Genomic DNA, 25,122 nt, shown 5'->3' with positions numbered 1-25,122 from the left:
CTCTTTAACCTAATCTTACATGGTGACACCCACTCAGTTCCCTGCCTCTTGCTGCAGTTCCACCTTCCTCAGAGGAAACAAATCCTCATAACAACAATTTGTAATACATCAAAATATTGACAGAAACCTCAAGCCCTAATGTCTGAAGATATCTGTGGGCATGATTTATGATAGAAGTTCCAATGTTATAACTTAGCAATTAGGAAATATTGATAAATGCAAACACATTATCGATGTCAATTACAAAAGCACAGGATTGATGAGCTTCCCACAGCGCTCTGACACAGGCAGTTAGAGAGTAATGCCCATCAATACACATCTAACCTCCACAAACGCTAAGGGAAATTAGGCTGTAGGAAACAAAGGGTGCTTTCACTTTAAAGGGAGATTATTTAAACAGATGAGCATCTAGTCCACAGGAATATCTTAACAGAACTTCAAGGAAATTCCTACAGAAAAAATAGCATGCTTAGTAGTGATTCATGAGGTAGGCAAGGAAAGTGTTCTCGAGGAGTCAGAATGTGACGCACTGACTTGTCTAAAGAGTGGGTCAAGTGCCTGAATTGGCTGGACCTGATTATATAAATGAAGAGTGTATGCCAAGCCAGAACCTAAAGAAAAAGGCAGTTTTTAGGGTAGTATCTTAGAATATATTTTTATATTCCCAGGTACCCTATTTGGGAGGACTGGAAAAGAGTCTGAGATTTATTTTAAATGGATGGCATAAGCAATGAAGGCTCCATTCTCTATGTATAGGGGGCAGGGAGGATTTGAGCCTGGGTTACTGAGAGAATGGAGGCACTGAGAACTTGTGAAAGAAAATAAGTTTTTAAAAAAGGAAAGGTAACTAAGTTTTGGCCATGATGGGTTTCAAGTGTTGGTAAAACACCCATGTGCCAAAAAACAACGACAAAAAACAAGCAAAAACACCCATGTGCTAATATCTACTGGACACAGAGGCCAACAGTAAGCATGACAAGAGAGGACCAACACTGATGTTTCAAGGCGTAAACTACATCAGATCTGTAAAGAAGAGCAAGGACATAAAAGAGACAGATTAACTAGTGATAAGGAGGTCTATGCTTTTGAGACAGCAAGTTTGAATTTCTGCAGGGAAAAAGAAAATCAACCAACATCCACTGCATGAAAGAACTCTATTATGAGGACCTGTGACAGGCAAAGCATATTACCCTCGTCCATCTGGGAATCTCCTTCTCCTCAGTCAAAGCTCAGGGAGAGCTACACAGAGCAGTGAAAGAGGGATTCTCATCCAGAGCTTCAGATGGTCTGAATTGGCCCTCAATACTGAGTCCCATTGCCTAATCAGACCCATCTCTTATAAGCACTGTCATCAGCAAGGGCTTGAACTGGTTCTCAATTTACAGAGAATGGAGTTTAGATATAGAGAAGGACTGGACTGAGGTTCATGTGGAGAAAATAAATAAATAAAAATGAAAAAAAGGGGCCGGCCCCATGGCTCAGGCGGTTAGAGCTCCATGCACCTAACTCCGAAGGCTGCTGGTTTGATTCCCACATGGGCCAATGGGCTCTCAACCACAAGGCTGCCAGTTCAATTCCTCAACTCCCGCAAGGGATGGTGGGCTCCGTTCCCTGCAACTAAGATTGAACGCGGCACCTTGAGCTGAGCTGCCACTGAGCTCCCGGATGGCTCAGTTGGTTGAAGCGTGTCCTCTCAACCACAAGGTTGCCGGTTCAACTCCCACAAGGGATGGTGGGCTGTACCTCCTGCAACTAGCAACAGCAACTGGACCTGGAGCTGAGCTGCGCCCTCCACAACTAAGATTGAAAGGACAACAACTTGACTTGGAAAAAAGGCCTGGAAGTACACACACTGTTCCCCAATAAAGTCCTGTTCCCCTTCCCCAATAAAATCTCTAAAAAAAAAATAAAGAAAAAATAAAAAAGAAGAAAAAATAAAAAATATCTTAACCTTCCTTAGAATGTTCCAAGAGCAATTAGGTCAAAGTTATCTTTCCAATCTAGATCTCATTGTTTTTATATATAAGAGGTATACACTGCACCACTTCCCATCCACTGGGAGGGCTATCATAAAAACGACAGATAATCACAAGTATTTTCAAGAAGGCGACAAAATCAGAACCCCTATAAACTGCTTACAGCAATGTACAATGGAGCAGCCACTTTGGAAAACAGTTTGTCAACTCCTCAAAAAGTTAAATACAGAGCTGCCATATGACGCAGCAATTCCACTCGTAGGTATAAGGCTCAAGAGAAATGAAAACATGTCCACACAAAAATTTGTGCCTGAATGTTCACAGCCGCATCATTCATAATAACAAAAATGTAGGAAAAACCCAAGTGTTCATGAACTAATGAGTAGATAAATAAAATGTGGCATATTTATACAATGGAATGTTATTTGTCATTCAAAAGAATGAAGTATTGATACGTGCTACAACATGGACAAACCTTGCAAACATTATGCTAAGTAGAAAAAGCCAGTCACAATAATAATTCGATTTATATGAAATCTCCAGAATAGGTAAATGCATAGAGATAGAAAGTAGACAGGTGGTTGTCAAGGGGTAGGGGAGAGCAGGTTGGGGGTAAGTGGGTTTATTGCTAGTGGGAACGGTGTTTCTTTTTGGGGTGATGAATGCTCCAAAAATGATTGTGGTGATGGTTGCACAGCTCTGAAGTAAAAGCCACCGAGTTCACACTTTACCTGGGTGAATTTTATGGCATGTGAATTCTATCTCAATAAAACTGTTAAAGAAGAAGGGCATACACTGAGTGTTCTAGCAAGCTGAGGAACACGACCTAGTAAAATCTACACAATATTGACCTTTACTGGGGAAGAACAGATTGACCTGCGAGACTGAAACTGTCCGAGTTTCATCAATGGGCTGACCCTTGAGGGGTCCTGGAGCTGAGAAAAATCAGACTAGGAAATTTCCAGAGAACTGCCTGAGAAAAATGTGGTGGACTAGCCTGGCCAACACGCCCAATTTAAGCCCTAACATCCAGTTCCTTTGAGAGCTAGAATATCTGACCAGTGCATAAGCATGTGTCATTGGGCCAGCTTCCAAAAGCTGTTGCCTTGTTATACTTCCATTGGTCTTGCAGCTGTCCCCAAGCTGACCTGAGAGATGGTGAGGACAGCCAGAGCAGCTGAGGGCTGTGGACAGTTGCACAACAGGCAGAGTAGATGCCATACTCTATCAACTATCTGGAAGGGCAGAACAAATTTTACAAGTATCTTTCTTGGTGTACAGCTTTATTAATCTTCTTTTCTTTCCATGTATTCCTCCTGAAAAAGGAGAAGGTGCATGACTTCCTGAATAATTTTACCTGTTCTTACAATGTGACTTGGGAAAAATGCTTGCTGAGAAGATACGAGGTGAGATCAAAAGATAAGGTGAATGTTTAAATTAAAAAAATTTATTATAGTGCGTGTGTGGCACTCTGTGTCTCTGGGGAGGCTGGAAACAAACAAAAATTTATTACAGTAAAAGACACATTGCCATTAATCCCCCTCAAAATACCCCCCTCACTTCGAACACACGTATCCCACTGTTCCTGCCACTTTCTGAAGCAGTTCTGGAAGCACTCTTTCGCGAGTGTCCTTACTTTCATCATGACAATGCTCCATGTCACACATTGCTTCTCGTATATAATAATTTGTCAAATAAAAACATTACGGTGTGTCCTCATCCACCTTACTCACCGGATTTGGCACCATGTGACTTCTGGCTCTTCCCCAAAGTCAAAATGTTTCACGACATCAAAGCAGCCACAATAGCGCAACTAAAGACACTCACGAAAGAGGACTTCCAGAACCACTTCAGAAAGTGGCAAGAATGATGGGATACGTGTGTTTGAAGTGAGGGGGGGTGGGTATTTTGAGGGGGTTTAATGGCAATGTGTCTTTCACTGTAATAATTTTTGTTTATTTAAACATTCCCTGTAGTTTTTTATCACACCTGTAGTTTTGGATCACGCCTCGTATAGGACATTCTTTTTGCCAGGGTTTATGTGACAACCAGAAGACCAGGATGAATGAAATACAATTTACATGAGCAGCAAACCCACAGGCATGCTAAAAAACACCCCCAAAAGAATGTTAAATAACTTCCCCGAGATGAGGCGTGCACTCCTGAGGAGATGCTTTTGCCGTTCTCCTGACACGAAGCCTTGTTATGCTGCTTGCTGTTAAGAATACTGTCTTGCAACATCAGCCCGAGCCAAAGAGCGCCATCGGGAGCACGCACTGTCTTTCTTGATGTGAGTGCGTGGGATTTTCAGTTGTGGTAAGAGCTTCATTGTTTAACCTATAATAGAACTTAGAGTATGAATGTCTGTAAAAGCACACTCAAATACAAATTATCCCCAGAACAAAGGGTTAATTTAGACAGATCTAGAGATCAGTAATCACAGAAGTCAAAGACAACTTGCCCACAGGACCCGCCTCATGGAGAACATGCCCTCTCAGCAGGGTGACGTGTGGGGTGCCCACTCAGGGGCACGCCCTAGTTCAGTACACAGGACGGGTTCCCAGCTGTGGTTGCACACTGCCATCACCTGGGCAGCTCTGAACATACTGGTGCCTGAGTCCCACCCCCGAGACTCTAATTCCATTGGTTGGGAACGGCCTGGTCATGGGGATTTGTGAGAACATCCTGGGTGGTTGGAACGTGCAGTCAAGGCCAAGAACCACCAACATCAGGTGCAAGCCCTGTCTTTGAAGATCCCACCAAGGCCAGGAAGCCTTTGGGCCCCCCAGCAATAGAGTTTAACACAAAAAGTTGGGTCGAACTAAATTCCAAGCATTCTAAAACATATTGGCACAAAACATTTTAAACTTAAGATTAAAAATTTCTTCCTCTTGGGGAATCATATCACAGTTGTTGTAAGATTGGTTATAGTTTTTCTTTCCAAATATTGCAAAGTGCTCGCTCAGACAATGGAAAACTTCCCCGTGTGTGATTTAAAGTATCTGAGGTGAATAAATGAGTAAACATGGGGATATGACATTCAATGCACGTGTCTTCACTTAAGTTTCTTTTTACTACAAGGACTGGGGGTACAAGAATCTGACAAAGCTTGGTACTGTGTGTACATACGTACGCATGGACAGGCATACACCCTCTTCCCATTTCAGCCAAACACGTGAAATCCCTGACAATGGCCTGGAAACACACCGAAGCCTCTAATAGCTATCACCCGGGGGGGCGGAGGATCTTACACTCGTTTTCTCTGAGTGAGTCATTTCACCGGGCAGGTTTACTCCTCCCTTCAGCCTTCTGCTCAGCTCTGGGTCTCCCTCCTCCTGGCTCACCTCCTTGGCTGATGTTTGCTGCCTCAGGAGGAAACACTATCTTTCAGACCCAGACAGCAGTAAAGGGCTAAGAGCTCCACAGGCTGGGGTTGCTGCCCCTCATTTCTCTCTGTGTGCACCAGAGGACCCAGAGCATACGATTCACGAGTCACGGGCTGTGCCTGCCTTCCCCAGAGCCCACTCTGACTTTGGGCACTCTCTGGCTCTCAGTTGAAAGGGGTTTCCAAAGCTACCAAAGTTATCTGAATCAAATTTTTATACAATTCGTTTTATTAAAATGCAACTGAAGGCTCCTACTATCTATCAGGCAACACGGTACAGTGATGGAGACCTCAGCTCAGAGCCTGGCTTCAACCAATACTGGCTATGCAGTACCAAACTCCTTAACCTCTTGGAGCTGGTTTAAATTCTCGGAGCCTGTTTCCTGACCTATAAAATGGGGAAACTTGCAGAGTAGCTGTAAATGAAGTGATCCAGGCCTGCAGCACGTAGCACACAGTAGGAGATAAGGAAATGTTAACCCCTTTAGTCTCCATAGTCAGTGAATAACCACACCAGAATTAGTTTTCACAGGTGTTCAATCTCCAATTACATTTTCTTGGTAATCCGAATTTTTATAATGGATTTGTTTAAACAAAACGGGGGTCAAGAACATTACCACATCTGATCTTCTTCCTATATTTCCAGGCATGTTTGAATCCCAGAAATAGAGATGTCCCACAGGGTAAAGGTGGGTAAGTTACATCACACTGAGCATCACCGAGTTCACAACACCTGTGTCAGCTCTGGGAACTGACAGGCAAGCAGAGCCCGACTCCTTATGCAGTACTTGGTTTCCTGGACTTGACACTGATTCTCCACTGGTCATGGACAGGTTGATTCCCCAACTTCCAACCTCCTCACACACAAACAGGGAGACTGTGAACCTTAGATCATCCCAAGAGGCTGCCAAAGGAAGACACAGGCAACGGAAGGAGTATAGTCTGACGTGGCAAAGGATCTTCTTTGTTCAAATCTTGGTCAAGAATTACTTACTCTAACAGGCCAACTCTCCCAAGAAAATATGAATAGACTGTCACAGTTTATATGAAAGAGGTCTCACAATTAAGTTCGCAAATTTGTTGCAACAATGTTGCTAACCATTTTTTATATCAGAGGGATTATTCATTATGAATTTGTACCAACTGGAGAAACAGTTAACCTAGTTTACTATTTGGAAGTGCTGAAAAGGCTGCGTGAAAAAGTTAGACGACCTGAATTTGTCACCAACAATTCATGGCTCTTGCATCACGACAAGGCACCAGCTCACACGACACTGTCTGTGAGGGAGTTTTTAGCCAGTAAACAAATAACTGTATTGGAACACCCTCCCTACTCACCTGATCTGGCCCCCAATGACTTCTTTCTTTATGCGAAGATAAAGGAAATATTGAAAGGAAGACATTTTGATGACATTCAGGACATCAAGGGTAATACGACAACAGCCCTGGTGGCCATTCCAGAAAAAGAATTCCAAAATGGTTTTGAAAGGTGAACTAGGCACTAGCATCGGTGCATAGCTTCCCAAGGGAGTACTTCGAAGGTGACCGCAATGATATTCATCAATGAGGTGTGTAGCACTTTTTCTAGGAAGAGTTCGCGAACTTAATTGTCAGATCTCGTATGTCAGGGCTATAGTTTGCCCTTAAAGAGAGAACTATTACAATTATGTATAGTTCTAATTATTGTTCCATGTTATGGATAAAATTTTGTTAGCTCAAGTAAGACTTTTTGCTTTGTTGATGAAAGTTATTCTGTAAGTAGAGTGAATGATACTGAGCCTCTACTAAGAAATTCAAGTATATGTAATTCAGCCCGTTAAAATTAAAGTGTAGGTCATTTGGCAACATTTTCTAAGCATTAGCAGCGTGTAAGGCACTGTGGGAAGGGTGGGGGTACACAGTCCCTGTCTTTAAGGAGACAAGGATAAAAAACCCAAATAACCTAAGAAGCCATGTGTGGAAATCTTACTACTTGTCTACCTTTTTGCAGCCACGTGTTTGAATACATACATGTGCGGTCTAACCTTTACCTGTCATTAGAAAACATGTTCTTCAATTACAGACCACTATTAGCCCCTTCTGCCCCTAGTCGGTATGTCATTCCAATGGACACTCCATAATGCTCAGGAATAGATTCTCTGAGGTGGGAAGACTCTAGAAACCTAAGGCGAATCTCACCCAAGCCCTGCCAAGTCACACCTTGTTCACCAGGTACTGCTCTGTGAATGTGAGTGTGGATGAAAGACAACCCTGGAATCACATCTCTCTACCTGTAAAGTCTGCTCAGCTTGCTGGGCCTACTAAGGGACTCCTGTTCTGAACTCCCCACCTCCTGAATCTGAGGGCACTTTTACTTATTCAAGTTAGGCATTCTGCAGTTTTCACTTCTGCAGTATTGTGATTTGTAAGAAATATGTATTTGGTCATTCGGATGACCAAAATCTATTTCTCACATATATTTTGTCTTCATCCACAATTTCTGACTCACAGCTCTGAAAAACACTTGGAATTTCCTAAGCATTGACAGTGATAAAGGTGTTTCCTTTGTTATGTTAATGAGGACTTTTGGAGGCACCTGAGGCTGGGGACTGGTTGCTAAGGGCGCCAACCATGTGATTAGAAGGTTGGAATGTTCAGTCCGACCCACCCCCCTTTCTTCCCACCTCCGGGAAGGGAGGGGCTGGAGACGGAATCAATCCTCAGTGTACAATGATTCCATCAACCATGACCACATGATGAAGCCCCCATAAAAACCCAAAAGGACAGATTCCAGAGCTGCGGGGTTGGTGAACATGTGGGGGTGCAGGGAGAGTGGAGCACCTGGACGGGGCATGGAAGCTTCCAGCCCCTTCCCACATGCCGTACCTTATGCATCTCTTCCATGTTATGAATCACATCCTTTTTAGACAAGTGACTTAGTATGTAACATGTTTCTGAGTTCTGTGAGCTGTTCCAGCAAATTAATCAAATCCAAGAAGGGCACCGTGGGAACTTCTGATTTAAGGCCAGTCAGTAAGAAGCTGACTGACAGGGAACCACCTGGACTCGTGATTGGCATCCTGAGTGGAAGGGGTGGTTGGGACCTCCAATTTGTAACCAGTCGTTCAGAAGCCTGGCTTGCAGCGGGCTTCTGTTGTGTGTGTGTGTGTGTGTGGGGGGAGGGTAGGTGGGGCAGGGTGGGGGGGTGGGGAGCAGCATTGTAGGACTGAATCCTTAACCTACGGAATCTGATTCTATCTCTGGGTACAGTGTCAGAATTGAGTTGAATTCTTTGGACACCCTGCTGGCATCCGAGAATTGCTTGTTGGTGTGGGGACTCCCTACCCCTCATGTTGGAACCGGGTCTGGAACCCCTATTCAATTTCCAAACACCAAATTGCTCTACCTGCTATTTTTATTTTTCTATAGCCTTTCTCTCATTCCATTGCCTAGCAGTCTGCAATATGATGAGAATGTTCAAAATAAGGAAGTAAGATTATGGGGGACTGAAATTCCCTTTTGCCTTCCTAGGTCTACTTGGTGGATACACTTTTATGGGCATGTGATAAATATTCACACAGAAACTGTCATTTGGAATTTAGTTTACACCATTCCACCTAAACCACTGAAAAGCACCTGAGACAGTCTGACCCGTAATACAAGTACCATATGCCAGGAGCCTACAGATTAGCAAAGCCTCCAGAAAGAAGCCAGTGTGGATGAGAACGGAGAACAGAACCGCCTGAAAGAGACACCCGCAGCCATTCCCTTCCCGCCCATTTGGAGGTCTGCAAGCAAACAGTGACACGTCTCCATTACTTGAGCACATACGTGTTTTAAAGACACATGGGGAGAAGGGTGAAGCCGCAGCCAGCTGTCTTTGACTTCTTGAGCATTTAACAGGCCAGGCACTGTGCTGCCTGCTTTACAAACACATTGCTGTCTTCTCACCTCCCTACAGAGTGGGAACACTTACGCCTCTTTTCCACAACAGGAGAATGAATTCCACAGCAAGTCATTTTCTTCAGTCCATAAAGCTAGGGAGTGAAAACTGGCTTTGAAACCATGCTTGTCTGACTCCCTTCATGCCTCCCAGTCCCTTCATGCCTCCCAGTGGGGCAAGAAAATGTGAAGAGTTCAACAGCCTTGCAGTACATTTTCAGAATTCGCTCCATCAGACCACCTTTTGTTTTCAGCTTATTCTGGCAGAGCGGATACACTAATTTCCAGGAGTTCATGGCTTCCTTTCTGGTAAGGGAGATGGCCACTTCCTCTACCAAAGCAGGTTTTTAGTTTGTAGGTTGACTACTCACTGGTGACAGCTTTGCGATTTCAGAGGGCGTTAGTGCGTTACCCCATGCTGTATGCACAAGGACACTAACAAGTACACGGGGCAGGGAGCCACACATGAGACTTCTGGTCAGAGGCCAGGTCTGCTGCTCATGATGAGTCAGAGGCAGAGCCTGGGCCAGGACCAGTCCTTCTGCGTTTCAGTTCAAATCCTTCTGCATCTTCCTACCAAGGTGCCTTGCCTTTATCAAGCATTAATAGCGTGCTTCCTGTATGTAGGAGGCACTGGAAATACCACGCTGAACAAGAAAACAACTGGGTCTCTCCAGAAGGGCAGAGGCTAAGGGCAGAGATGACTTAGTAACATGCCACTGCAAAGCCATGTCATAAATGCTGCAGTCACATGTCACTGCTTTGGTGGCCCAGAGGACAAGACTCAGCATGCAGGAAAGGGGGAGGAAGGACACTGAAGGCCTTCCCTGGGGAGCTGGTGATCGGGAAAGGGGTTCACTGGGTGCCTTGTGCTGGGATGGTCCAACGGACACGAGGGCCCAGGCCTCACAGATCCTGCAGTCCAGCTGCAGGCAGACTCAAGTGCTTGCAGGCAGGAGGCAACTGCAGTGCTGCCAAGGTAGGACGTCCAGTATGACTGCCCGTGGGACCGGCTCGGCAGGGGACAGAACAGATGCGAGCCAGCTGCGTTCCTAACAGTTCCCTAAACCATTGAGGATAGAACAAAAGAGCAGTCAACGTCTTATAGGAGAAAATGAGCTCAGTTTAAATAAATATTTCCAGTAGAAACTACTTTAATACAATATTACGGAAACCACGGACAGCTACAAACAGCTGCAAACTTTAATTAATAGCTGAGAGTTACTGAAAAAAGCAAAACACTAAGTTTGGCACTGTTAAGACAGAACCTCATTCAAAGCAAGAGGAGAATTTATTTCTTCTCTTTCTACAGTCTCCCTTTTCCCACCCCCATTTCTCAGGTTTGTTGAGTCCTAGAGAAGAAACCTCATTAGTAGATGAGGTTTGTACAATCTGTCACCTGTATGAAACGGGCAGCTCCTGTTCCCAGGTCACAGGCCCCTTAAGTCACCATGATTCGTGAAACATTCCTGCCATTACTGGGTGTTAAAAGCTTTTATGAAGTATCACCAAAGGCTTTTCTCGAATTGATTTCCCTGCTAAGGCTGACTTTTCTCGAATTGGTTTCCCTGCTAAGGCTTACATAACTCAGCCTTATGTAACCCAGTTACTCCCCCCACGTTCAACAAAATGTGTTGTCTGTGAGATCTGGGCAATCAAGTTTTCTTTTTAAATTCAATTTAGTAAATAGAGCAGGTCAGTGACATAACTCATCCTTGGTCAAAATCCAACATTCACAGGTATGTTTCTGGGACCTAACAATCATTATCAATTATTCTGAGAATCAGAAAATGTCAGGCATACAAGGGACCTGAGATAGCCATGGCACGACCCTGTCCTTACCTAGCGGAGGAAGCTGGCATGTGAGGGCTGCCTGCCAGCTGCCAGCAGGTTGGGAGCAGAAGCCCTCTCTACTGGCTCCTTGGCCAGCCAGCATTCAGGGACCGAGGATTTGCTGAGCTCTGATGGCACATCTAGACCTATAGGCAATTCCGGAATGCACTCACTTATTAGTGAAATTCAGGAATGACCTGTCAAAGGAACCCCTAGTCCAGTCTCAACAGGCTGTTAAATTTAGGTTTGTTAAATACAGCAGATTCATAAAGAAATTCTTGCCCTATTAGAGATCTTGGAAACCAGCACAGCCAATTTCTTACTTTTTATAGATGAGGCCTAAAGTGCTATGGACTTTCTGGTGATGCAATCGTTAATTTGTGATAGACATTGAAGGAGAATCCATATGACCTTGGATTTGGTGCTATTTTCACTACATTAAGGAGGTGAGATGGATGGGGAGGAAAGTACTTCTTAGGCTCTATAAAGTGGAAATGTTTGAAGAAGAAAATAATTAAAATACTGATTTAATTGTGTACTAGTTTAATAAAACTAAGGTTATTATAGTGCCACATCTTAGAGAATGTTTAAGCTTTTTGATTATTTATAACTGACCAATCCATAAAATGACAGCTTTATTTACCAGACTGAGGAAGACATAAAATTTCTGACACACCATTCGTCCCTGATATTTCAAAAATATAGCAAGTACAAAACTAACATTAACTTAAGAACGGTATTCCTTTGTCTTTAGTAGAAAAATTGAATGATAATAATGTTTTAAGAGAGATTAAATATCATGACTAAGGATAGAGAACTACTGAATAAGTGTTAGGATTTAAATTTAGGTGTATCTTGCTCAAAACGTCTTCTCTTACCAACCACTCTAATTATGTCTCTGAATAAAGCAACTGTTTTATATACTGACAGATGCATGAGGAGAAATCTTTCCAACTGCACCAATGAAACTAGCCTTCATATATATACACAGAGGAAACCCATCAAATTTGAAAAAATCCACCTGCAGTGTTCTCATGAACACACTGGACGGGGGGAGGGGGTCAGTATCTCCCTGCATCTCAGAGGATATGGTGCAGAAAACACAAATTAACATAAACAAGGGTGAGCCCCTTCTAGTACCCTTTTAGGAGATGTGACACTGTTCTTTGTCATCTTGGGAGAAGACGTTCTGCGTAAGCATGAGTGGAATTAACTCTGATTACTTGAAAGGACAAGCCAAGCGGTAAGGCACCAAAAGGTTTCCACTGAAGGGCACTTGGGTGACACTCGTCAGGAAGCGCACAGCTGGGGCAGCAACCTTCGGATCCACAGGGAAATTCTGAGCAAACACTTCTCAAATAAGGTGGCTGAACGCTAACAGTTTCAGATGGTGGTTTTGTATTTTTTCTTTTGAAGGCAGAGAGAGTGGGAGTGTTTTGTGAGACATTATAAAGCAGACCAGCCCCTAGGGATAAACTATTCAGGAGCCTCTAGAAGGGAAGCTGTTTGCTTCTAATAAAGAGTTCTAAATGAACAACTAGAAAACAAAATACACATTCTGCCTTCTCTCATTTCTGAGGTCTTGTTTACCTTCTGTCAAGATAAGGCCACCCAGAGTGTGATCCCTCTTCTAAGAACTAGCTAAAAAGTAAGAATAGATGTGGGCCCACCATTCTTTTAATTGTGCGTCTTTGGGAACAGTATTCAAACACACCAAGTCTAAATATCCTCCTTTAACACAAGGATAATAGCATCTTTCTTAAAAGGCTGCTGTTAGGAAAAACTGAGACAACATATTCAAAGTGCTGAGTACACAGTGTCAGCACACAGAGAAGGCACAAGGAACCCACTGACAACAGCACCCCCCACCCTCGCCACCACCCCCGCCACCACCACCACCAGCACCAGCACCAGCACCACCAGCACCACCTTCATCAATAAAACCAGCTCTTTACAGACGTGGGCAATAAGGCAGAGAAACAACCTGCCCAAGACCATACAGGACCCTGTTATCAGAAATGAGATTCGAAGTTCTGCCTCTTGCCTAGGAGATCAATGTCCTTTCTGCTCCCGTTGATATCTACTTCCACACTAGATGCTTCGGCAACAAAAAGTTCAAGGAATTAAATACTGAACAACTATAGAGGACTAGATGGGAGAAGAATAATACAAATTCCCAAATGAAACTCACGCAAAAGTTTTCTATAAATACATTACTAGTGCTTTCTTCATGAGCTCTTTTGAACATGGAAATATGCAAAAGATCTATTATTAGAGTTGAAAAATGAAGGGGTGAGAAAGGCTTCATTTGGAAAGGAAATGGAATCTTGTTTTGTGCATGTCAACCTTGGAGGAACCAAGCAAATTTAATGGGCAATCTTCAACTGAGAGGTGTTTCTTCCACAGGAATGCTGACTGTGGGATACCACTGCCCCAACTTTGAGGGTTTACTGAGATTCCTAGAAAAAGCAGAGAGCGAGGAAATTCTTATATAAAGAAGTCTTTTTATAGCTGCAGAGGAACTATAAACTGAACAGACTGAAAAAAATGAATGTCATACATAGGCCAAGCTATAAAACTAAACTACCCTTCTCAATGCCCTGCTTTCTTAAACTTTGACAGGAGCTGGAGGAATTTTTCATTTATATTGAAATAATTCATATATTGAAGGATATAGGGTTCACTTAGGGGGCAATCTGATCACCATATATAAATTTATGTTGATATTTTGAGGATTTTTATTAAAGTCTAAGACAGATACTTAAATTTCCTTTGCCTCTGACTGCCTTATTGTTTTTTAAACATGTAGATTGATCTTTTGATGTAGTCTTAGCTGAACTATGTAGATATAGAGGAAAGTACTACTGGGATACACTTTTAAACTCTATATATTTCTGTCCTATTAAATGAGTGAATAACAGATGGGATCCAGAATGGAGAGGAGGACTTTGTCTCCATTCAGTCAAATTTAGAAAAAAACAGGTTCTGATGGACCTCATAATTCCCTTCCAACTTTGCCTCCAGAAAGCTTATAGGGCCAATTCATAATTACATGGCCCAGAGTGGGTGCTCAGTAACTATTTAGGGAAACAAACTGTGCACGAGAACTGGAAGGTATACAGCGCACTTGATTTAGGCAGCAGACTGTGCTTAATGCAGCCGAGAAGCCAGTCGGGACCAGGGGGAAGTCAAATCTGAAGAAATGAGCTTCAGCATGAAGGTGGGGCTTGAGGACAGCATTTTCATCTTCCTTTTGCCTATCACTTAGGACGTTACTGCTTTACAACTGCTATTTCAGTTTCTTTGAAAGAAAATGTTCTGGTCAGAGATAATGTGCCGGTACTAGTGAGGCATCCCCTACCAGGATAATCCTAGTGAGGTATCCCCTACCAGGATAATACCGGTGAGGTATCCCCTACCAGGATAATCCCGGTGAGGTGTCCCCTACCAGGATAATCCTAGTGAGGTATCCCCTACCAGGATAATCCCGGTGAGGTGTCCCCTACCAGGATAATCCTAGTGAGGTATCCCCTACCAGGATAATCCCGGTGAGGTGTCCCCTACCAGGATAATCCTGGTGAGGTGTCCCCTACCAGGATAATACTGGTGAGGTATCCCCTACCAGGATAATACTGGTGAGGTACCCCCTGCCAGGATAATACTGGTGAGGTATCCCCTACCAGGATAATACTGGTGAGGTACCCCCTACCAGGATAATACTGGTGAGGTATCCCCTACCAGGATAATCCTGGTGAGGTACCCCCTGCCAGGATAATACTGGTGAGGTATCCCCTGCCAGGATAATACTGGTGAGGTATCCCCTACCAGGATAATACTGGTGAGGTACCCCCTACCAGGATAATACTGGTGAGGTATCCCCTACCAGGATAATCCTGGTGAGGTACCCCCTGCCAGGATAATACTGGTGAGGTATCCCCTACCAGGATAATACTGGTGAGGTATCCCCTACCAGGATAATACTGGTGAGGTATCCCCTGCCAGGATAATCCTAGTGAGGTATCCCCTACCAGGAAGGAAGAAGGTGAACACAGAGGTGCTAGCAACCTTAATAAAATCAATTTTCCCACTTTCCTTGTAACAGAAAGTTTAAATCAAGAGACGTTTTTAGAATTCGTGATGGTATAAATGCATAGCTGGCTTAAAACTTTGCTCATCTGCAGCCTAAACTATAGAATTCAGATCTTGGTGGAAAATGGTCAAAGAAAGCTGAACACAGAGTAGTTGTTCTAGAATGTATCAGCAAGTTTCTGCAAATGAAGAAGCAAGGGACAGATATGTATAGGAAATGCTGACCCCCAGAAATTCAGCTGTGGAAGTAGCCTTACAAATCACAGTATAATCCTTTCATGTTACCTGTAAGAGACTGAAGGCTCACAGATGCTCTTGCTCAAGCTTCAAATGACTTAAGCCTCCCACTCTCAAACACTAGTGTCTGAAGCATTTCATTGTATTTTTCCCAATTACAGGAAGAAAAAAACAAAAGATGACTAGCTATACAATTTTTTTGGGAGGGGAGGGAGATATTTTGTGTGTATTTGTGTGTGTGTGTGTGAAAAAAATACAGAAACCATCTTAAACATTTTAAGCGTACGGTTTAGTACTAAGTATATTCACATTGTTTTGAAACAAATCTCTAGAACTTTTCAACTTGCAAAACTGAAACTCTGTCCCCATGAAACAACCCCACTCTCCCCTGCTTCCCCCAGCCCCTGACCACCATCATACTGCTTTCTGTCTCTATGAATTTGTCTCCTCTGGGGACCTAATGTTAGTGGAATCACACAGTATTTGTCTTTTTGGGACTGGCTTATTTCACTGATCATAATGTCTTCAAAGGTCATTCATGTTGTAGCATGTGTCACAATTTCCTTCCTTTTTAAGGCTGAATAATACTCCGTTGTAGGTATACAACACATTTTCTTTATCAATTCATCCATCAGTGGAAATCTGGATTGCTTCTACTGCTTGACTATCGTGAATAGTGTATAATTCTCCTTATGTATTTTAAATGCCCCTAATGTAGGATGATTGACTTTCCTTTACTCCATTCAAAACTGCCAAGTAAATTTTAGAGATTCCCCCAAACTATCAAAACAGTACTTAAGCTAAGTGTATATACGAGGAGAGATAACAGGGCACACGATTACTTTCCCCAAAAGGACCTAAGACAATTCTACCTTTTTAAAGGCTATTCCAAAAGATGAGAATTCAGTTCTCGCTAGTCCTTTGGGCATTGGAGAAGATATTGCAGTGACTGACATGAGTGAAGACACTCATTGTTCACCAGCTTCTCATTTCACAACGGCACATTCAGAAGTTATTGGTGGACATTTCTCTTGAATGGTCATTTAAAGACTAAATCATAAAATAGCAAATACAAGTAAAAAATAGTTTCAGGGCCTCTCATCTACCATCACCCAAAATACCAATAAATCAGACACATTACTTTGCTTTTAGTGATCTACAAAAATGAAATTAAGTATAAGCTAAGAAACACTGAAAATGTTTCGCCTCACATATACACACACTCAGGTTAACAACATGCGTGCTGCCTGTAAGTAATATCAACCCTTTCCTACTACCGGTAATGGCTGTAACGTCTGCTCTAATCGCTTACAACCGTAGCTTCATAATTCTGGGTCTGATACATCCACAGTTTGAATTGCCTCACTTGAAAAAAAAACAAACCCACTAGCTTAAGAACAGCCAACATGCTATGAAATTGTCATCACTGAAAAGCTGCTGGCAAAACTGGTATGACTCAAAAACCTTATCACTGTTTAGGATTAGAAAATATCCAGTTTATCTTCTCACTGTACCACTACATACGAAAGTAACAATATATTTCTTCACCCAAATACTTAAGTTACAAATGAATCTAGTGTTTTTGGATTCAGCACTCAACCATACCTGTATAACCCATCACTGGTGGGGTAACCAAACATGATTTGGGCCTAAATTCAGGGCTCACTCCCCCGGCCTAATCAGTAGTTGGGAGGAACCTTTCAATACAGACTAGTTGTTCTTTTCTTCGATGTCATGGTTTTTACCTGGCTAAGTACCTATGAAAATGGTCTATAAAACAACTTTTACACACACACACACACACACACACACACCTTCTGTTTCCCAGGTTTGCTGCTCTGAGAATCTAGAAGAACTGAAGTTGCTGCCTTCAGAGGATGCACGCTAATGAACGCCGACAGCATCACACAGCTGTAAGTAAACCTGAATTTGCACAGATATATTGTCACCAGGTTTCATTAAGTTGCTACACATTCAGGGTCCATGGTTGTTTCCAATTCAAAGAGGCCTGGCAGACTGCAGAGCTGTAATAAGTGGGGCGATTAACTGCCAGTTATTCTGAGTAATGCCTTATAAATAGGAACCAGAAGAAGTATCTTCAGAACAGCAAAGTGGGACAAAGAACAAAGACAAAAGCAAAGTCTGGTTGACTTGCTTCTCTTTCTGACAACAAATCCCCACGGGGCCTGTTTGCCATTTGAGGTAGAAAGTCCGCAGGGACTTCTCTGCTGCCTAGACTGTGAGCGGTCGGCACAGCCCCCACGCAGCCTGGCTTCTGTGCATCCTCTCCCTCCGCGCGTCCTTTCTGGCACCACCAGGCACATACACAAAAGGCCTCGCCAACTTTTCTGATCCAATGGGAAGCAGGTAGGGAAGCCAGGTTTAGTGGCGGCTAGTCCAGAATGTTTTCAGAAGAGAAGAACTCACACAAGCTGCCAGGGTCAATCCGTCTTTACAGAACCACCTTATGTGGAAATAATGGAAGTTTATAGAAAGGTGGAAAAATGTCTTTGCTAGTTATAGGCTATAAGGTGACGTATATCGCTGGAAAGAGATTATAGATTAACAGACTAGATTATAATTTTCAGGGAGAGAGTTGGTACAAGAACATCATAAAAGGAACACGTGTATGTCAGGCTTCTATCCAGTGGGCCGTAGTTATGAAGAATGAACAAAAGGAGTATGACTTGCTCATAACGGAGAAAAACAATCTGTCACTTTACTTCTTGAAATTAGAGTAATCCTTAGGAGCAGTTTGAAAGGCTAGTAAGAAATACTGATGCTATCTAGAATCCCTCAGGGTTGCCACAAACAGGGATTAAGAATATAAAGGAAGAATGACCTCTGAGGAGAGGCTGAGCTAGGCTGATGTGGTCCTTAAACACCTTGGGAACAAAATGGGGGGATGACTTAGGAACACCTTTATCCTTCAGTTTTTACTGACTCAGTAGCTCACATCCTCAAACTTCTGAGTTTGCTCTATGGAATTAGAAGCCCTGAGCTCACATCTGGTCATGCGGCCATGGATAAGACATCCAGCTTTTTGCACCTTTTTTTCTCTACCCCGCAAAAGAAAAGAAAACCTTTGCTCAGAGACTCCTCTAAGAACTGCAAAATCGTACCACGCTTCTAGCTGCATCGTCAGCATCACAGCTGACGGAATTATCTGTAGAGAGCAAGAGCCACTTTGAAGACTGACCAGGAAGTAGGGAAGTAGGGGGCAGTGCTGGGGGGAGTCAGGTGGAGGATCTGAGTTTGGGTATTGCCTTATGAATGTGTGTGTCTGGCAGCTGCACAGGAGCCTGTGGCTTCCTCCTCTGTGGAAAAGTGATGCTCAGATCAATTGCATCCTGCTGATGGTCTCTGGGTCCAAGTACTCAAGTGAAGCAGGGACTTGATATGAAGGATATTACAGCGCATGAGGGTCAAGTTTCAAGATCCTCATTATATTTCCATTTTCCTCTCATGGTTCACTCTGCTTGAAGAAGAGGTTGTGGGTGGCCAGCAAGATACCATGATTTTGGTGGCAAAGACCCCTTGACTGTGGTGTATAATCTCAGGGGCCAAACTCTTCAGATATCCATTTAGTCCACAAATAATTATTAAGAGCCAACTCCATGTGGGGCTGTTCTCGGTACTCTGGATAACAATAATAGCAAGTGATTACTGGGTGCCAGCATCCTTCTAAGGGTTTTATGTTAACTCGTTTGGTCCTCACCATAACCTGTGAAGTTGGGCCTGTTCTCATCTGCATTTTCCACTAGGCACTGAGCGGTGAAGTGTCCGGTTCAGGTTCTGCAGTTAGGAGGCTGAATCAGGATTTGAACGCAGGCAGGCTGGCCTCAGGGCCCACGCCCTTGGGTACCAGGAAGCAGGGACCATCACAGGTGAGATCCCTGTCCTCACAGAAGAGGAGAAAACAGGCAGGGCCACAAGCAACATTATTTTCAGTACTGATGAGTGCTGTGATGAAAACTAAAGCAGGGTAAGGGGACAGAGTGACAGAGGGAAGGGGAAGCCCTCTGTGATAGGTGGAAGCTGAGTGAAAACCTGAGTGGAAATGGAAACTGAGCTATGGGAAGGTCTGGGAGAGCCTATTCCAGGCAGAGGGTGCAAAGGCTCTGAGATGGGAACAAGCTGGGAACATACTGGGGACATGAAGAAGGTAAATGACACAGTGTGAGGGAGACAGAGCCAGGGAGGACTTCACAAGGACCTCTGATTTCATCGTCAGGGTGCTACAAATTGAGCAGGGGTGCAACCTGCTCTGATTTTCCTTGTAAAAAAGGTCACTCTGGCAGTGTGTGACCAGACCACTTTGGGGGGCAATCAGGGAGGCAAGCTGGAAGGCTAGTACAATGGCCAGTGTGAATAAAGTACAGATGCTACTTCAGGTAGGATGTGGAGGCCAAGGTCAACTTACATCCGTTTAGAGTGAGGCGAAGTAAGAAACATTCATCAGAAACAGAGCTGGTGAATGTTATACTTGGATTCATGAACAGTCGTGATGTGAAAGGGAAGTGAACAGAAACTTCCCAGTTGGCCAACCAGCTTTCTGATGGATGAGAATGCTTCATTTGGCAGGGCCTCTGAGCAGGGTCTTCAGGGAAGACGGCATCACCTGCTGTGCGACCAGCTCATACGGATGCCATAGGGATGCCCTGCGCACGGGCCAGGCTGTCCTGGAGAGGGCCCCTGGGCCCCTCCACTGTTTTGTGTCTGCTTCAGTAGATTCCACTGGGGATGTCTGATGACAGCCAGTCTAGTCTTTTTGTCTTTGAGAGGCTAGTTTTAGCATTTCAAATGAAGGCACAGTTATGTAACAGAAGAAACGGTTAAACAGATGACTTACAGGTACTCTTTTCCTAAGCATTTCTACTCTGAACAACTTTACACAAGAAGATAAAACCAGCCAGTTTTGGAGATGCTTGCCAACTTATACATGGTAAAGTGCCAAAGAATTAAATCTTTTTGACTTTATGTAAAATAAGTACTCAGGCTGCTTCTTTATCCAAGTTCCAGTACTGAAGGATCCCATAAAATTCACCCACTGATGCCTGGAAAATGCCATCGTTCCAGAGTTTTCAAAATGGCAACTCATTTATCTGGTACCATCCAAGTATATGCAAATGTGCAGATCAGTTTTTTCTGACTATTCTATTATGTCTTCATGCCCTTAGTTAAAGATTACTTCCTAGGCTTGTCTGAATGGGGCAAAGTTATTCTATGGCTAGATAACTGCAGAACTCACAGAGGGTTATTAGAATCTGAAGTGTTATTCTAGAAGGGATTGTTTCATTATGTAGGCTATAGAACAAGACTTAATTTTGACATAAAAGGAAAACTACAGTTTTTAGTTAATATTGCTTCTTTTTTAATTCTGTTTAGAGTCAAGCATGAAGAAGAATATATGCCAGATATGATATGATAGAATGTCAGTCAAGCTGGCATCTCTTGATGATGTCAGGAAGTCCTCTGCAAAACACGAGCAGAAATTAGGAAAGTGGTAAGGGGCTTCCCCTACACACTTTATAGAGAAATTTACTGCAAGTGAGATAGAAAAACGAATAGAAGCAGAAATGGAGCTGATGGTGTGATTGTTGCTAAATCAAAGAAAATGAGTGAAAAGTATGATTTGTTTTTAGAGACTGAGAAAACCAACTGAAACAGGCTATTTCAGCCTTTGGCTATCTAATTAATTTTGCAGAAAGCTGGACATATCACACTACCCAGGAGCCTACACCGCTGCAGATGCTCTGCTCTGCCTCACAAGAGAAAGGCAAGTGCAAATCAAGGTGATCCCTGGCACCTCTAGGAGGTGACAATAAAACACACCTTCCAGGGTCCTTTACAGAATAAGTCCCAGAGCAGCTGTTTACACCATTTGTACCTGCAGATACACCTTTCATGTTGCAACAAAATTAGGTTCATCACCAGTGACCGTGTCTTCAAGATAGGGGCAACCTTACCTTAAGATTTCAAAATACTAGGAAATGTAGGATATTATTTATATTCTTTTAACATATGTTCATGTATAAATGTGTCATGTAATATATCTTACAAAGAGACAACATTGATTTTTGAAGCTTAAAGCATCAACCTTGAGTTAAATATGAGAACTCAGCTTCGTAAAAGAGTTCCTCATTAGATTTCCATTTTCCCTGCAAATCCTGGAAAGCTGATATGTTCCTTTACGTTTTCCTTGAATTCAATAAAATGATAAGTCATCTTTCTACGTCTACATTAGTCAAAGGAACAGAATTTCATGGTCCTGTGGTATAAATCATAAAAACCAAATGCAGCGATGTCCAATCCAGGGGGATGTGTCAGAATTTTACGCTTTTAATGAAAAACAGTACATCATTGAACCACTTACCTGTCGACGAATCATTCCCAGGTCTCTTTTGGCTTTATTCACTAGAGTCTGAATTTCTACAGGATCTTGTACATTCTTATTTTCTCTGAAGGCATCTCTTATCCTCCTGATAGCGTAAGTTCTGAATGAATTCAGGGAAAAAAAGGAAAGGTATCAGTGTCTTTGAAGCTATGCTTTTAAATGAGTTTAAAAGCTTTTCCTTAGAATTAACTATCTGATATTCTCCTATGGATAATCCACTTTGATCTTGGCGCCTCCATTACTATTCTGGGATGACTAAGCAAACATGTTTAGGGATATAAATCTCCCTGAAATAAGTCACGTATGAATGGCAAACTACTACTGACATGCTCCTCACATTACTGGTTCTTTATAGTCATTCACGTCTGTCTTCCCTCCATTAACACGAATAACTGAACCTTTCACGTACAGAGACAAAGCAAGAGTTAAGAGGTGCAGTGATGCACCCCGTGTGTAGGCACCACAACACTGGTTCACGCCAGACTCGGGTCAGCATTCCACTCCTGTACCCTTTCGGTGGTTTCTTCATCTTGTGTAACATATGTGAGGATTCCCGTCAGGATCCCACCCCAGGCCCAAATGGAGATCACACCAAAATGCTTTTCTCCATCTCTACAGTAAATACATGGACACACATAACACCCCTGACCCCATGTAAACTACATGCAGACAGGACAGCAGTTCAAGAACAAGGCTCTCAAATCAGACAGGCTTGGGTTTCAGTTCCTGCTCCAGCTCCTACCGTTTGTGTGAGTTTGGGCAAGCTTTCTAATATAACCCATGTTTCCTGGTCTGTCAAACAGCCACAATCCTGCCTACCTCTCAGGGCTGCTGGGAGGGATAAGCTTTACAATGGGTGTCTGGAATTTGGCACAGAACCTGCCGCAAAACAAACAAACAAAAAACGCTCAATAAATGAAAACTGTCCCTCTTCTTTTTGCTATTCTTTAATGCAATTAGTATTCGTCTCTCCTACGTCACTGTCACACCACAGTCTGGGCGTGGAGGGTACACTGGTCTGGGTAATCAGCCACAACAGATGAGCCAAGAGTCCTTGACTTGATATAGTCCCCAAATCAGACATGTGAGGTCGGGTAATTAAGTTCGAGAACATGTTGCAATGATGTTGCTGACCTTTTTTTTATATCAGAGGGATTATTCATTATGAATTTGAATCAACTGGAAAAACATTTAACCAAGTTTACTATTAGGAAGTGCTGAAAAGGCTGCATGAAAAAGTTAGACAACCTGAACTTTTCGCCAACAGTTCATGGCTCTTGCATCACGACAATGCAGCAGCTCACATGGCACTGCCTGTGAGAAAGTTTTTAGCCAGTAAACAAATAACTGTATTGGAACACCCTCCCTACTCACCCGGTCTGGCCCCCAATGACTTCTTTCCTTATCCGAAGATAAAGGAAATATTGAAAGGAAGACATTTTGATGACATTCAGGACATCAAGGGTAATATGACGACAGCTCTGATGGCCATTCCAGAAAAAGAGTTCCAAAATTGCTTTGACGGGTGGACTAGGCACTGGCGTCGGTGCATAGCTTCCCACGGGGAGTACTTCAAAGGTGACCGTAGTGATACTCAGCAATGAGGTATGTAGCACTTTTTCTAGAATGAGTTTGTGAACTTATTTGTCTGACCTAATATCAAATACGATTTTCTCTAGTCTTTGTACCATTGCAGATTGCTGTGCTCTTAACTTTAACCACCAGCAAACGAATCCATGTGAAAATATTAGAAATGTTTAGAAAGAGAAGAATGGAAATAGAGGCAAAGACAATGAGAGAAGGGGAATATAATCTCTTTGGGAGGTGGGGGGAGTGAGTGGGTGTCGGGAGATGGATACAATTTACTAGGAAATCTTAAAGAGGATTAATTTTGTTTTAGACAGACTTTTCTAAAATAAAAAGAAATTTGAAATTAAAAATTCAAATATCACATCCCTTTGCATTTAAAAGAAAGAGTAAAATGAAATTTTGTAACACTAAGAACCATAAAGGAGAAAGGACGACAGTACAGGAACTTTCATTTTTAGGATGGAAGCCACTGCCGAGACGTTCATCTTAATCGTCCGTGAACCAACTGGAGTATCTGCAGAGGGAGCTTGTGGGTGTTCGGTATCAGTGTTGGGCGACAATGACCGGAAGTGGACTCCTTGTATGAGATGCTTTATAACAACCAGGCTCATTCATTATAAAGCCACATGGGAGGGGTTTACTAATAGACTATATATTAAATATAAATTTTCCTCACATATAGCTGCTAATCTAATAAGATTTTAAACAGTAGCTAGGTAAGCTAAAAGCAATTTCTGGCATACTTTCTTGCACAGCATAATGGCTATTTATATGACACAATATCACTGTTCTTCCTCACATCCTCACACTCCACCAAAACAGTTTATTTTTGGTGGTGATGGGAGCAGAGAGGGGACAAAATAATTTAAATCTGGTATTTTGTTTAACATGTGGAATTAATTTTATAATAGGAGTTAACCTTGGGGAACATTATTTGTTTTAATTTTGTATTCAGGATGCTGCATGTGGGCTTTTTAGAAAAACAAAATGGGCAACAGTAGTCATTACTAAATTCATTTTTCTAAAAGCTAGTGACTCGCCCAGAATAGCTAGGAAAAAGGGTTATGGCTTAGAATACAAAGACCAAAGTTCTTCCAAAGTTTAAAGCAATTAGAAAATAGCTTAAGACAAGAGTTCATCACCACCAAACCAGTATTACAAGAAATGTTAAAGGGACTTCTTTAAGAAAAAGAAGGAAAAAGGATAAAAAATATGCATAATAAAGTAGCAATAATTACATATTTATTAGTAGTTACTTCCAATGTAAACGGATTAAACACTCCAATCAAAAGACAGGGTGGCTGAATGGATAAGAAAGCAAAACCCATACATATGCTGCCTACAAGAGACTCACAGACGAAAGACACACAGAGACTGAAAGCAAAGGGATGGAAAAAGGTATTTCATACAAATGGAAATGAAAAAAAAAGCTGGGATAGCAATACTTACAGCAGACAAAATAAACTTGAAAACAAAGAACAAGGGACCCAGCAATTCCACTTCTGGATATTTATCCAAAGAAACCCAAACACTGATTTGAAAAGACATATTCACACTTATGTTCACTGCAGCATTATTTACAAGATATGGAAGGAACCTTAGTGTCCATCTATCAATGAATGGATAAAGAAGATGTGGTACATATACATAATGGAATATTACTCAGGCATAAAAACAGTGAAATTTTGCCCTTT

At 42.6% G+C, this 25,122-nt stretch overlaps 1 protein-coding gene across 1 annotated transcript in view; it reads right to left on the bottom strand.

Annotated features, from left to right (window-relative positions):
- The window catches only part of LYRM4 (LYR motif containing 4), a 147,778-nt gene that overhangs the window by 90,250 nt on the left and 32,406 nt on the right, over positions 1-25,122 (bottom strand). Inside the window, exon 2 of the mRNA XM_019710853.2 lies at positions 21,818-21,938. Coding sequence (XP_019566412.1) covers positions 21,818-21,938 — 121 coding nt within the window. The remainder of the gene's footprint in view (positions 1-21,817; positions 21,939-25,122) is intronic.

This window comes from Rhinolophus sinicus, linkage group LG06 (genome assembly GCF_036562045.2).
Source record: "Rhinolophus sinicus isolate RSC01 linkage group LG06, ASM3656204v1, whole genome shotgun sequence".
Taxonomy (NCBI): Eukaryota; Metazoa; Chordata; class Mammalia; order Chiroptera; family Rhinolophidae; genus Rhinolophus; species Rhinolophus sinicus.
This window is presented reverse-complemented; position numbering and strand designations above follow the sequence as displayed.